Here is a 12,916-nt window from a genome sequence, read left to right as displayed (position 1 = left end):
TTCCCTTGGCCCAGGCAGTTCATTTTAAATTGGACATTAAAAAAAAACAGAAACAAAAATTAGCACTTTATGTTTTCTGATTCTTGTTTTTCAAAAAGAATTTTGAAAACAGCAAAAAATAATACACAATTATGTGTATATAATGCACAATTGATGACAGAGGCAATAAACAAAATGAGCTTTCAGTGTCAGCTACAGGCTGTCTTTGTTCTGTTCCAAATTCTGAACTGGTCTAGTTTTGCTAGTTTATAACATGTCTTTAAGCTGTAGATAATGAAGCCTTCTCTTTCCTCTCCATATGATTATTACTTAACTCTTGTTTTTTTTTTTTTTTTTTTTTTTTTCATTGAACTGGACATTTTTGACACCAAACTGGAAATTTGATCCAATTTTTCTTTTCAGAAATGCCAAACTCCAGGCTCAGCCAGGTGAAGTAAGCCAGCAAACCCATCAGAAAAATCTCCTGCCCATGAGTGGCCCGGACCAAAGCAGCCGGCAAAAGCATCCCATTCCTAATTCAATGTCAAAATTCTTGAAACGATAATCCCAAAAGTTCATTTAATGATGACAAAGTACAAAAACACTCCATCACAGCTGGAAAGATACAGACATTTAAGTCCAGAGTTGAGCTGAAGCGTAAAGTTTTTTCAAGCTGAAGGTCACAAAAATAATAAAACTCGAAGTTACAAAAATTAAATGTTATAAAATATAAAAACAGATTATTTAATTACTGGGTTATCACACACGTTTTTGACGCTTACTAAGTCAGATCACATACATTTGCATTTTTGTTACTTTCACTTTCACCTTAGGGCTCTTTCCTTAAATGAAAATGTTTGAACTGTTAATGATAGATGAAAACAGACAAAATTATAACATTTGCCACTATTTTCATCAAAATGCAACAATTTTCTTCAAACCCCTTTCATAGTTGATTTATTTATTGTCGCTTTCACCCTTCATAAGCATGTAAACGTGATTATTTCACTAAAACTAGTAGGACAATGTAATAAACTACATATCCCATCAGTCTTTGCGGTCCATGAGGATTGGAGGACTGACCCGACCTTGGAGTTTGACGCACAACAGCATGGCGAACAAGGAGCCCAATGTAAGTAATCTAAAAGCTAAATGTGTTTTATTTTTGAGTTTAGAGCAGAGTTGGGTAGTGCGGATATGTCTGTCTAGTAGGTCTACTAAACAGGCACGTGGTCTACAGATGAGTATATGCTAATCCTTTTTATCAGCTAGTAGGTAGTGAAGAAGACGCAGCATTAGTCTCAGGTCACCAGTTAGCATGTTGCATTAGTCGACAGTTCGGCTAGCTCGTGCATCAGTTATAACTGAGTAGTATCATAATAGCCCCGTGTAGTCGATTATTGCTATTTATTGGAACTGATCAATTGGCTTTCTGTGTTTCTATCGGTTGAGCCAATCATATATTCCAGTATAGGTTAATCTAGTCCGACCAACTATGTCCGTTTGTGATGACAGCATCAGCTGATGATCAGTCAACTGTCAATCTGCTCAGACAGCTGATTGTGTATGCACAAATACACACATTGTATTTATTCTAATAAAAAACACACAGGCTAATAACTGTTTTGTCTCTATGTACCTGATTACACACACCTGTGCACGAAAAACAACCTTTTAAGAAATTCATACTTCAAGCCACAAAGTTGTCTCCATAGGTAATGTTTTGTATAACTACTAAATGATGATGTAAAAGAGAGGAAATAAGAGAGGCATAAACCGGAGAACCGTTTTTCTAAAACTGTTTTTTTCAGCATCATTTCAAAATGTAATGTAAAGACTCACACACTGTGTCTCTGTCATTTTCTGCCTCCTCCAAACCTTAGCGTTTTGTCCAGCACATCAGAGATCTAGCTGGTCGGATGTCCTCATCTGGGGGCAAAGGGGCAGGGCTAGGACTGAAGCTGCTGCTTGGAGCTGGTGCATTGGTATATGGTGTCAAAGAAGCCACCTACACAGGTAAACAGATTTGTACCAAGGTCATGATATTTGACTATAGCATGCAGAGCACTCATGTTCCTCATAACCACCAAAAACTACCAGGGTATATGATGATGCCATTGACCAATGATATAATGTGACTGCTCATGCAGAATACATCGATTGGGCAGTTATAGTTTTTGGTTGAGAGTGTAAACAATTAATTATACAGATTTTTAAAAATGTTCGACTCTCTGCAAAGTGGACTAATGATCCCATCTGTCCTTATGCAACAATAATTTCACATTTATTATATTTACACATCTTTTGTTTGTTCAGCTTCATTTTGTTACACTGATGATTAAGTTCCAAAACAGCAGAGCTAAAAGATAATTTCTTGGATCTGTGTTTGCTTTTAGTTTAAATTTGTGTGACTTTTGCCATAATTATGCTGGTTAATCTCATATGCTGTGTGTGTTTGAGCAGTTGAGGGTGGCCACAGAGCCATCATCTTTAACAGGATTGGTGGGATGCAAATGGACACTATTCTGGCTGAAGGACTACACTTCAGGTGGGATCAGTAGCTTCATTTAATTAGTATAGTTAAAAAGGGTGTTGAAGAGAATCCAGGGAAACAAAGTTAAGAACTAATGAAAATTGAATGGATGTCTATCAGTATCTTGACCTGTTTATTGCAATCTTGGTGAGCTATGACTTTTTGTGATCATGATTTCGAAGACAGTGAATAAATATCACTGTGTACAATGATCTGCAAATGACTCACTATGCAGAAACATGCATTATTTGATTATTCTGCTCAAAGGCATAGCTAAAAGATTACAATTTGGTTTGTAAATATGAATACCTCAAATCCGAGCTACTGAAGCAGCAGTAGGGGGTTGTGGATTAGTAGTGATGAAGCATCAGTTTACTCCTGCAAGTATTAAGTGTTCAGTGTTTTGATTTTCTCATATTGATAGTGTAACATCATCTTTAAAATTGCTGATGATTGTTAGAGAGTCAGAACTTGTGGTGTATAACCTATGGATGAGGTGCAGGGAATCAGCTGATATGATTTGGGAATTGGGTGGTTGCTATCATAGTCTACCTCAATACAAAATATCACATTATCAGCTTGCATGGGGTAATTTTGCCACCTGCTGGTGTAGCCAGTTACTGCACCTTATATTGGTGGATTTTATCTTTCTTGCGTTGTGGTACAAATTAACCATTATCCACTAACCAATAGGATGAAAGTAACAAATATCACATGGCCTAGAAACAAAGAGTAGTCAGCCTACCAATGTAATTTAAGTTTATTTAATTCAACAAACCAAGAGGAGCACATACTATAACTTGCATTTTAGAGGGACTGAATGTCTTCCTGACTCTGTCTGATTGCTTCTGTGTGCAGTTACACACAATGTCCAGCAGTGTTTTACAATGATTATATAAATAATCATAAATAATAAAGGTATGTAAAATAATCAACAAAAAAATACTAATTTAAGCTACACAACATCAGAGTTGGAAGAAGTACACGACTGTTGTACTGAAGGAAAAATACTTAACTTTGATTAAAATGTGCTCAAGTACAAGTAAAAGTACTAGTCTATGAATCTACTCAAGTAAAAGTAAAAAGTATTTAATTTAAAGTTGACTTTAAGTACTGAGCAGCTGCTGATTAGTTGTACAGTTAAATATGATTTGTTCCTATTGGCATCCTATTTCTCTGAAAAGAAAATTGTATCAAACTTGTATTTTGAAACATTTCAGGTGAAAGAAATATTGCACTGTCTGTGATTTGAAAATTGCAGCAGGCCATGTTGCGATTTTTGTAGACTTACTAGACTAAAACTATAAAGTGTAGAAATGAAAAAAATTTTGACTAAAACTAAAGGACATTTGATCTAAAGATTGGGAATAAAATTAAGAATAGCTGTCAAATTTAACACTGGATCACTGTACAACAGGTAACATCTAAACAAAACTAAACACATATAAAATGCATCTAAACACTCTGCACTAGGGGATTACTGGAATCTTTGCTCAACCCAAAGGGTTCCTATGATTTCATATGGGTTTTTTTAATTTTATGATGTTTTGGCTGTGTCTGAAGTCACTCCCTGTTTACTAAGAACACAGAGCAGTTAATATTTAGAGGATTTTTTCAAACCAAAATATGTAGCATTCAGTGCTTCAGTGGACAAGTCAGACGTTATTTGAACCCTCTGTTATCAAACATTCAACATTTTAGTGTTCACTTATTTTCTTTTCAATCCATAACAAGTTCCCTGGTTAAGAGGTCAATCGCTCTTGGTTTAAGGCAGTACAAAAATCCAAAATGACACAAGAACGATTTCAAATGCAAAAGAGTGGAATTTTTAAATGCAGTAAAAAGGGTGCAATTATTACACAAAAGCCCTTAGATTAATTACAATTAAAAATGTTGATCTTCTGACAGCCCTAATAATACTTCATGTATCATTTTTACACGCAAGTGAGTGAAGTTCTACCGGTATTTTCAATCCCCAGCCATTGTCATAGATATCTATGAGCTATGCATTTTAATTGTGAGTGATGTCATTGTCCATAGCCAGAGTAATGTCTGAAATCATTTTTGTATTGTGCAGATGAGTCCACTGTATAGACTTCTATAGACTGTTCACTATATAGTGAAGAGTGAACTGTAGATCTGATTATGGGTGGAACACCAATGTTTCTCCCTATGCTTTCTCCCACTGGCTAACCACAGTGGCAAACCACCAATGGCAGATGTTTCAAAAGAAATTCACCTTCAAATGAGCAAATACTTCCTAATTTTTTTAATCAGATGTTTGACCAAACTTTATTTTAAGTTCTGAGTTACAAGTTGTATTTTCTGAAATGTCTTTGCAGGGTCCTGGTAGGCCTTTCACATTTGTGTATCGTTTGAGTAAGGTAGATGTAAATGAAAGTACTGTGTTGTAGGGTCCCATGGTTCCAGTACCCCATCATATATGATATCAGAGCTAAACCCAGGAAGATCTCCTCTTTGACGGGCAGCAAAGGTAAAATCACAGCAGCAACTCAATAACACACACACAATTATAATTTGTTTAAGAACACCAGCAGAATCAAATTTTTTTAAAGTAGAAATTACGTAAGGTGTGTAATTTTTTAAAAATTTTTGTTCCTTACTAGTATCTTCCCCCCATAGTTTGTCTTTTAATCATAAAGTCTTCATACTCAACTAAGGAAGTCTCTCTGTTTGGAGGGGAAATGTCCTCAATGACTTAAAAAATATTAAAAGTAAAGTTTCTTAACTTTAGCTTGCAAAGTCATACACATTTATTGATTTCATAAATCAGTCATGTTCAATATAATTTTACCTAAAAAACTCTTTAATGTCAAAGTGAAAGCAGATTTCTACAAATGTAAAAATATATATAAGGTAAAATAAGCAATTGCATAAACATTCAACCTCTAAAAGTGACTGACCTTATTCAACAGAGGTCCAGCAAATTGGTGCTAGAAGTCTCACAATTTGTGAAATAGTGATCACCTGAGTGCAGTGAATGTGTCTCAAGTGAGTGTAGTATAAAGACACCTGTGTCCAGAAGGCCCAATCACTGATTAATCAGTATTCCTGGCTGCCATTACACCATGAAGACAAAAGAACACTCCAAGGCACTGAGTATCCCCTAGAGTTCAGTTAAATCCATCATCAAGAAAAAGAAGAAATATGGCACACAGTGTTAATTTTGTTGACTAATTATTTTCGTTATAGTTTTGGTTAATAGCCTTTTTTCCCTTGATGAAAACGAGACACTAACTAATAAAAACAAGTGCACATGGACAAAAACTAAAACAAAATTAACTGACACTTTAGTCAACAAACAAAAACAAGACGAAAATGACAGAGACTTTATCCAATCAGACCTAATTTCGTCATGTAGAAAGTAGGGGCAAGTTAGGCATATATCCAATTACAGCTACTTTTGCTGCGTGGTGGCGGGGTAAGTTTGGAAGAGATCCAATCAGTCAACAAAATTTACTGTAAATTTTGTCGACTAAAATGTTGGGAAGATTCGTCAACTAAAACTAGACTAAAACTAAAACAATTTAGATGACTAAAATATGACTAAAACTAAAAGATATTTTTGGCAAAAGACTATAACTAAAACGAAATTAAAAAGTGCTGTCAAAATTAACACGGATGGCACATGCGTACATCTCTCTACATCAGGCCGTCCTCACAAACTGAGTGACTGTGCAAGAAGGAGACTAGTGAGAGAGGCCACCACACCTCTAGGACACCTATGACTACTCTGAAGGAGATACAAGCTTCAGCAGCTGAGATGGGAGAGACTCTGCATACAACAACTGTTGCCCAGGCTCTTCACCAGTCAAAGCTTTATGGGAGAGTGGCAAAGAGTTTGAAGAAATCTAAAGTAAATCGCCGCTAGAGTTCACCAAAAGGCCTGTGGTAGACTCTGTTGTCCAAAGATCTAAGTTTTTTTTTTAATCTAATGAGGCCAAAATGGTGCTTTCTGCCCATCAGAGAAGATACTATGTTTGGCAGACACCAAACACCTCACATCACCACAAACACACCATCCCCACTGTGAAGCACGGTGGTGGCAGCATCCTGTGGGGGTGCTCCTCAGCAGCCAGCCCTGGAAGGCTTGGATGGGTAGAGGGTAAAATGAATGCAGCAAAATATAGGAAAATCCTAGAGGACAATCTTACTCAGTCTGCCAGAGAACTACAGCTTGAGAGATGATTTATTTTCCAGCAAGACAATTACCCGAAGCATACAACCACAGCCAAAGCTCACAGAGCATAGTGCAGTGTCCAGATGTTTAAGCCTGATTGAGACCTATCCACATAGACTCAGTGCTGTGATTACAGCCAAAGATGCACCAACTAAATACTGACTTGAAGGGGTTGAATATTTATGCAGTCACTTATTTTACATTACATATTTTTATTTAATTGACTTCGTAGAAATCTGTTTTCACTTTTAGAAAAACAAGCTAAAGGATAGCTTAATGATAAAAATATGATGTTTTATTTATGGGACCTTTTAGGACATGTAAGGTAGTGCTGGGAAATTAGTTGAGTCTCAATTTCAATCACAACTTTGGTTCACACAATCATAAAAAGGATCACTATTATACAATTACTGTGTTTGCATTGGAAGCGGCAGAAGGCAGTCTATGCTGGTTAAAAACAAGTCCCTTAAGTAAATGTCGTACTTTTAAGATGGTATGTATAATGCATGTGTGTTGGTGTGTGTGTTTGTTTTAGATCTGCAGATGGTGAACATAGCTGTGCGGGTGTTGTCCAGGCCCCTAGCATCAAATCTACCAGCAATGTATCAGCAGCTGGGGAAGGACTATGATGAGAGAGTCCTGCCCTCAATTGTCAATGAGACCCTTAAGTCTGTGGTGGCAAAGTTTAACGCCTCACAGCTCATCACACAGAGAGCACAGGTATGTAGAATCAGTCCACAATAACAGCCAACTGCCAACCTCAGAAACCAGTCCATACCTATGTGATATTTTATACCACTCTTATACATTGTTTGCATGTATTGTTCTCCAGGTGTCTCTTCTGGTGCGAAGGGAGTTATTCGAGCGAGCTAAAGATTTCAACATCATTCTTGATGATGTGGCTATCACTGAGTTGAGCTTCAGCAGCCAGTACACTGCTGCTGTGGAGGCCAAGCAAGTCGGTAAGACTCGAGACAGATTTTGATCATCACAGTTTACTAACTTTAAACACGGTTCTTGCTCAAAGTTCTGCTTGGCTTTACATTGGCCGGGGCATCAGTGTTAGGACAACAGCTGTTGCTTTGTTAATTGATCCAGTTGATAAATGGATAAGACTGTCTTTATTTATTTTTTATCAAGATTTATTTTCGGGACAGTGGACAGAGTCAAAAACAGGGATGAGAGACATGCAAGGAAGGAGCCACAGGCCAGACTTGAACCTTTGGATCTTTGTCTATCATCGTCTGATAGAAGCTTTATTTCTTAGGGAATGGACATGAATTTTTCTATCATTTAAAAAAAAAATAAAGGTACAGATGAGGATGACATTGTTAGCCCCCTTAATGAAAATTTCAGTTTTTTTGAAGGGCCTTTAAACAGAGCAAGACCATTTCAACAGCTTTTCCAAACATCCTAGTTTTATTTTAGATGCTTACATTATTTTACTTTGCACACAAAAACAAAATAATTTCACAAAAACCCCAAACTACCAGGGTCAAAATTATAACCCTTCTTTTATTAAGATAATAGCACAAACTACTGTTGTGCAATGATGTGCTTGTAATGCTCAACGCTTGTACAGTCAAGTTAACACTGAGGGTTATCTTCCAATTTACACACAGTATAAAAATTTCAGTTATGGTTTGAGCTGTCACGGGAGAGAAATGAAAACAAATCAGTTTAGACTTGAGGATATACAAAGTTATCAGCATTTCCAAGTGCTGAGAACTGGAGTGAGAAGTATCATCAGGAAATTCAGACAGTCCAGAACAAGCTTGGCAGAGATAGGACGAGAGAGATTTCAGAGTCTGGGAAGAAAACTAGTGAGAAAAGTGTCTAAAACCTCAAAGACACCAGTGAGTGACTTAGCCAAGTCAGGAATTTTAGTCTCAAAGAAGACCATCATTAGAGCCCTGCACAGGAATGGACTGGTTGCAGACCATGAAAACCTCCACTTCTGCAGAAGAGGCACCTTCAAGCCAGACTGAAGTATGCTGAGGACAATCTGGTGAAAGATTCCGACACTGGAAGCATGTCCTTTTTTCAGATGAGACCAAACTAGAGCTCTTTCCATAGAGAAGTTGCTCATGTTTGGAGCAAGAAGGGAGAGGTGTATAAGGAAAGAAGGAGATGTGAAGATTTTGAAAGAAAAGATCAAGTAGTCAGCAGTAAAACTGAGTCTGGGTTGTCACTTTCTCTTCAAACACAACAACCCAAAACATACATGGCTCTTGGTGAAGAACTACCTCCAGAAGACCTCAGTGAATGTCAGTGACTGGCCTACATAAAGCTCTGACTTGAATCCCTTTGAAAATCTGTTGGGACAAACTGAAGACCAAGGTAGGGGTGGGGGGGTAATCATTTAGACCCTGCTAGCTTTTGTTTTTTGTGAAATGATTTTGTTTCTGTGTGCAAAATAAAATAATGTAAACATCCAAAATAAAACTTGGATGTTTGAAGACTGGGTTAGAAATTCCTTACACTTGAGAAAAAATTTCCCAGGTATTTCTTAGAAAGTATTATGAAATAAATCATTTTCATAGGGGGTAATAATTTAGATGTTTTTTAAATAATGGATAATAAGGCTTTATTTGCCACTACTGAGATGACAGAATGACCAGTTTGTGCTCCGTGACACACAAAACTTCCATGTTGTCAAGTGATTTATGCTGAAGTTTTTCTCAGGAGCTTGAGTATTAATGGCAAGCAAGAGAATAACATAACAAGCCACATGTCAAGAAAAATGTAAAATGTGCATGGGGAGTCTGAAGAGATGAAGTGCAGCGTAAGATGTTTATTGAGTTTTACATTGTCTGCTGCATTTGTATGTTAGCTCTTTTAATGATAGATTTGTACTGTTTGAAATTATTGATATGTTTCCTGCCTTAAAAATTGTGTCATTATCAACACTTGGAGTTTTGCTAAGATTCCTGGAAAATGACTACAACAGTTTGATATTAACTTTATGAATAATCATAATGATATTATTTTATGTTTTAGCCCATCAAGAGGCCCAGAGGGCCCAGTTCTATGTGGAGAAAGCCAAACAGGATCAGAGACAGAAGATCATTCAGGCAGAGGGAGAGGCTGAAGCTGCCAAAATGGTGATTGACACTGGACAACTAAACTGATTCTCACTTGCGTTAGAAAAAGCTGGGAAGAATTTCATTCTGCAGAGAAATATACCCAAATAGAGCTCTGCTCGTTTCTGTGAAGGCAAAAGTTCTAGATAGACTGTTCTTATAGGACCTGAAATGTTATCAGTATTATTGACGTGCTTACATTTCATGCCTGCAACATACTGACTCAACAGTAACTGTGTTTTGTTTTGTTGTTGTGATTTGTGCTTTCCTGAATGTGTACACGTCAGCTTGGCCTAGCAGTGACTAAAAACCCAGGTTATCTAAAGCTGAGGAGAATCAGAGCTGCACAAAACATTGCAAAAACGGTCAGTACCATAGATTGTCCTCTGTGACTTGGTCTCTCTTCCACTTTGAGTTTAACATTCATTTTTAAAGACGATAAAAAAATAAGTAGTGTTAAAGCTATTTCAGCTGCTTAAAAGACACTTCTGATACTGCCATTGAATACATGATGATGATCATGATAATAATGACTGTTTCTATTTCAGGTGGCAGCATCTCAGAACAAGGTGTACCTTAATGCCGACAGCTTGGTCCTGAACCTACAAGATCAAACATTTTTTAATAAGTAGGTTTACACTGTCACACACTCTCAGACATGCAACACCAATTTGCTCCCACTGCTTCATCAGTGGCCAGGTTTAATTGACTCCAGTGAACTGTGCATGCTATGTACTAATGGTTAACATAGACCATGAACCAATTAAAAAACAAACTGAGATGTACAAGCTTAGGTTAGAAAATCGTGGAACCACAAAAATAACCAAGCAGATAAGATACTCACACTGGCATATGATCGGTGCAAATTCCTCTGTTGATCAGGCACTGAAACAGGGCAAATAGCAGGTGCTAATTATGCCCAAGTCTTGGTGCTATTTGTTGGTGGGATCCATTCTTTGTGGATCCGGCCCTCAGAAAGACAAAGTTCATTGTTGAGCTGTGAGCATAAGATTGATCAAAAAGAAAGAAAGAATACCTTTTCCACAAGTGACTTATTAAAAACAAAGACAATTGTTTAAAGGTGATTTGTATTTGTAATAAAAAAAATCTGGAGTTTATTTAAAATGTCATTCAAATGTGATTTCTTCTGATGTGACCTGACTCTCTGGCTGCTTTTTAGAGCACCACACAACATCAATACAGAAGGAAACAAATGCATTGAACCAGTAACTGAAAAAAAAAATTCTAGTTGGATTATAACTTTACAGTGTAAATGCAAATACATTATTTCCTCTGATAAATGAACTAACTCTGCCCTCTGTGCTCTGTATTAGAAAATGTGATTTTTTAAAAATGATCCCTGATAATGTGACACACTAGTTTGTACAGCATTGTGAGTGCTACCGTTTAATTTTTTTCTGTTTTTCAGCATGTCACTTGTGAATAAGTGATGAAGAGGAAATGAGAAGAGGCTGTAGAAATGGCACCAGTTTTTCTGGTGGCCTTGAAAATCAAAAAGGATGACTAATTTGGACAAGAAGAAGAAAGAGAATGAACAACCTTCATTTCACCTTAATTATTGTAAGAATGGGCTCATATCAAAGTGATTTTATCTTGAATGCAAAATGAGTTGCAAGGGCTTTTATTGTGAAATTCAATGTCTGCATCAATAATTTTGAGAATAAATGTAATACAGTATTACAGGATCAGTTAAAGAATCTGTCAGGAAACCTATTTTCAGCTCATGAGGGATGGACATTGATGCACTTTTCTCTTCCTGTTTCTTGTGCTTAATGACAGCTGTATTTTTGCCCAAACTAACTGAGAATCTGTCAGTTTAGACTGTTGAAAAGCCGTCTTCTTCCTTAAATTACTTTAACTTTGATATGGGTTGCATATCCCTGTCTACATGACGCATTTCTTCAGCTGTGCAGTCGTGTATTCATGTGGTTAAAAATCTTGCACTGTGGCTGCCACTGTTGGAATTTTGTTAATAAAGTTTTATTATAATATTTCTCAGGGAATTCCTTTATTTAAGAGTTTTAATTTACAAGATTTAGGTAAAAGAATAACATTAACTAAATTAACCCTCTGAGACTGATATTGTCGTATACGACAAGAAGAGACAGGTTATTAAAAGATAAATGACTTTAACCATAAATCGCAGCCTCTTACTTTTTTCCACTCAAAGCAGGCTGATGTGCTGTCCTGTTGCTTTTCTGGCAAGCCTGGTACCTGGGTGACTTTCTGGAGTTTTTAAAGATTAAATCCACACAAGTAACTCAGACACAATGTCTTGTTATCCATTTTTGATGAAAGTTCAATTGTTTCTGCTGCTAGCAGAAATGACATTTTGTATCCCACAATGGTTTGTGACGGGCTGTGACAACCAATGGCAGGCTGTTCCGTCGGCGCATCATGCTTTGTCAAATTGTGCATGCCTAAACACTTGGATCAGGACGGAGACGGCCTGAATAGCTCATAATGGCGATAAAGGGAGACAGAGCCTGTAATGTGACCCTCTGTGTCTGCTGACAGGAACGGCTTTGAATAATGGCACAAATAAAGCTAACACAAAAAAGTGCAAGAACATTTTTGTAAAAATGTCAATATCTAGAAGATTTTTTGTCGCAATGATTTTTTTCACTTTTTGGTCCCCTAGAGATGGTAGATCAAATTTTAGCAAATAAATAAATAAAAGTCTTGGTCATTACTGTTTTCTGTGTGTCACATAAAAATCTTTGGTTTTAATGTCTGTTTAGTTTTTTTTCCATTTGTCTTAATAGTTCTTGTATTACAATTTACATAACATTAATGCATCATGCTATTTTCTTAAAGCCCAGGTTGCCCTAAAAAAGGATGGTAAGAGTTTGTGCATCACAGGGTTGATGTTCTACAAGTTTTTCAAGACAATCAAAACTCTTCAAAAATAGCATAGGGCTTGAAGGGTTAACATTTCATGAAAACAGCTTCTCCAATATAGCTGTCTATGAACAACATTAATTGTCACAGATGCTCCTTTTACAGGGTATTATATCTAAAATCAGTCAAAGGGATGTGTAAAATAGACTTACGCATATGAACATGGATGCACCAACATATGTGCTGTAATTGAGATTG

At 36.7% G+C, this 12,916-nt stretch overlaps 1 protein-coding gene across 1 annotated transcript; it reads left to right on the top strand.

The window, feature by feature from the left end:
* The first annotated feature begins 1,062 nt into the window (after nucleotides 1–1,062).
* LOC121512841 (prohibitin-2-like) lies at nucleotides 1,063–12,083 on the top strand. Its single transcript, XM_041792332.1, has 10 exons — nucleotides 1,063–1,111; nucleotides 1,863–1,995; nucleotides 2,443–2,527; nucleotides 4,927–5,006; nucleotides 7,249–7,433; nucleotides 7,546–7,675; nucleotides 9,714–9,817; nucleotides 10,084–10,161; nucleotides 10,345–10,424; nucleotides 11,226–12,083. The coding sequence occupies exons 1-10, from the start codon at nucleotides 1,091–1,093 to the stop codon at nucleotides 11,245–11,247; spliced, it is 918 nt and encodes a 305-aa protein (XP_041648266.1). The 5' UTR covers nucleotides 1,063–1,090; the 3' UTR covers nucleotides 11,248–12,083.
* The last annotated feature ends 833 nt before the right edge of the window (nucleotides 12,084–12,916 follow it).

This window comes from Cheilinus undulatus, linkage group 7 (genome assembly GCF_018320785.1).
Source record: "Cheilinus undulatus linkage group 7, ASM1832078v1, whole genome shotgun sequence".
Lineage (NCBI taxonomy): Eukaryota > Metazoa > Chordata > Actinopteri > Labriformes > Labridae > Cheilinus > Cheilinus undulatus.
The sequence above is the reverse complement of the archived record's forward strand: the minus strand, read 5'-3'. Positions and strand labels throughout refer to the sequence as shown.

Bases quoted from the DNA above. Each gene is read 5' to 3' on its own strand.
- LOC121512841 (XM_041792332.1), top strand. From the start codon at position 1,091: ATGGCGAACAAGGAGCCCAAT. The intron at 1,112-1,862 runs GTAAGTAATCTA...TCCAAACCTTAG, and splicing joins TGGCGAACAAGGAGCCCAAT to CGTTTTGTCCAGCACATCAG. The intron at 9,818-10,083 runs GTGATTGACACT...TGTACACGTCAG, and splicing joins AGGCTGAAGCTGCCAAAATG to CTTGGCCTAGCAGTGACTAA.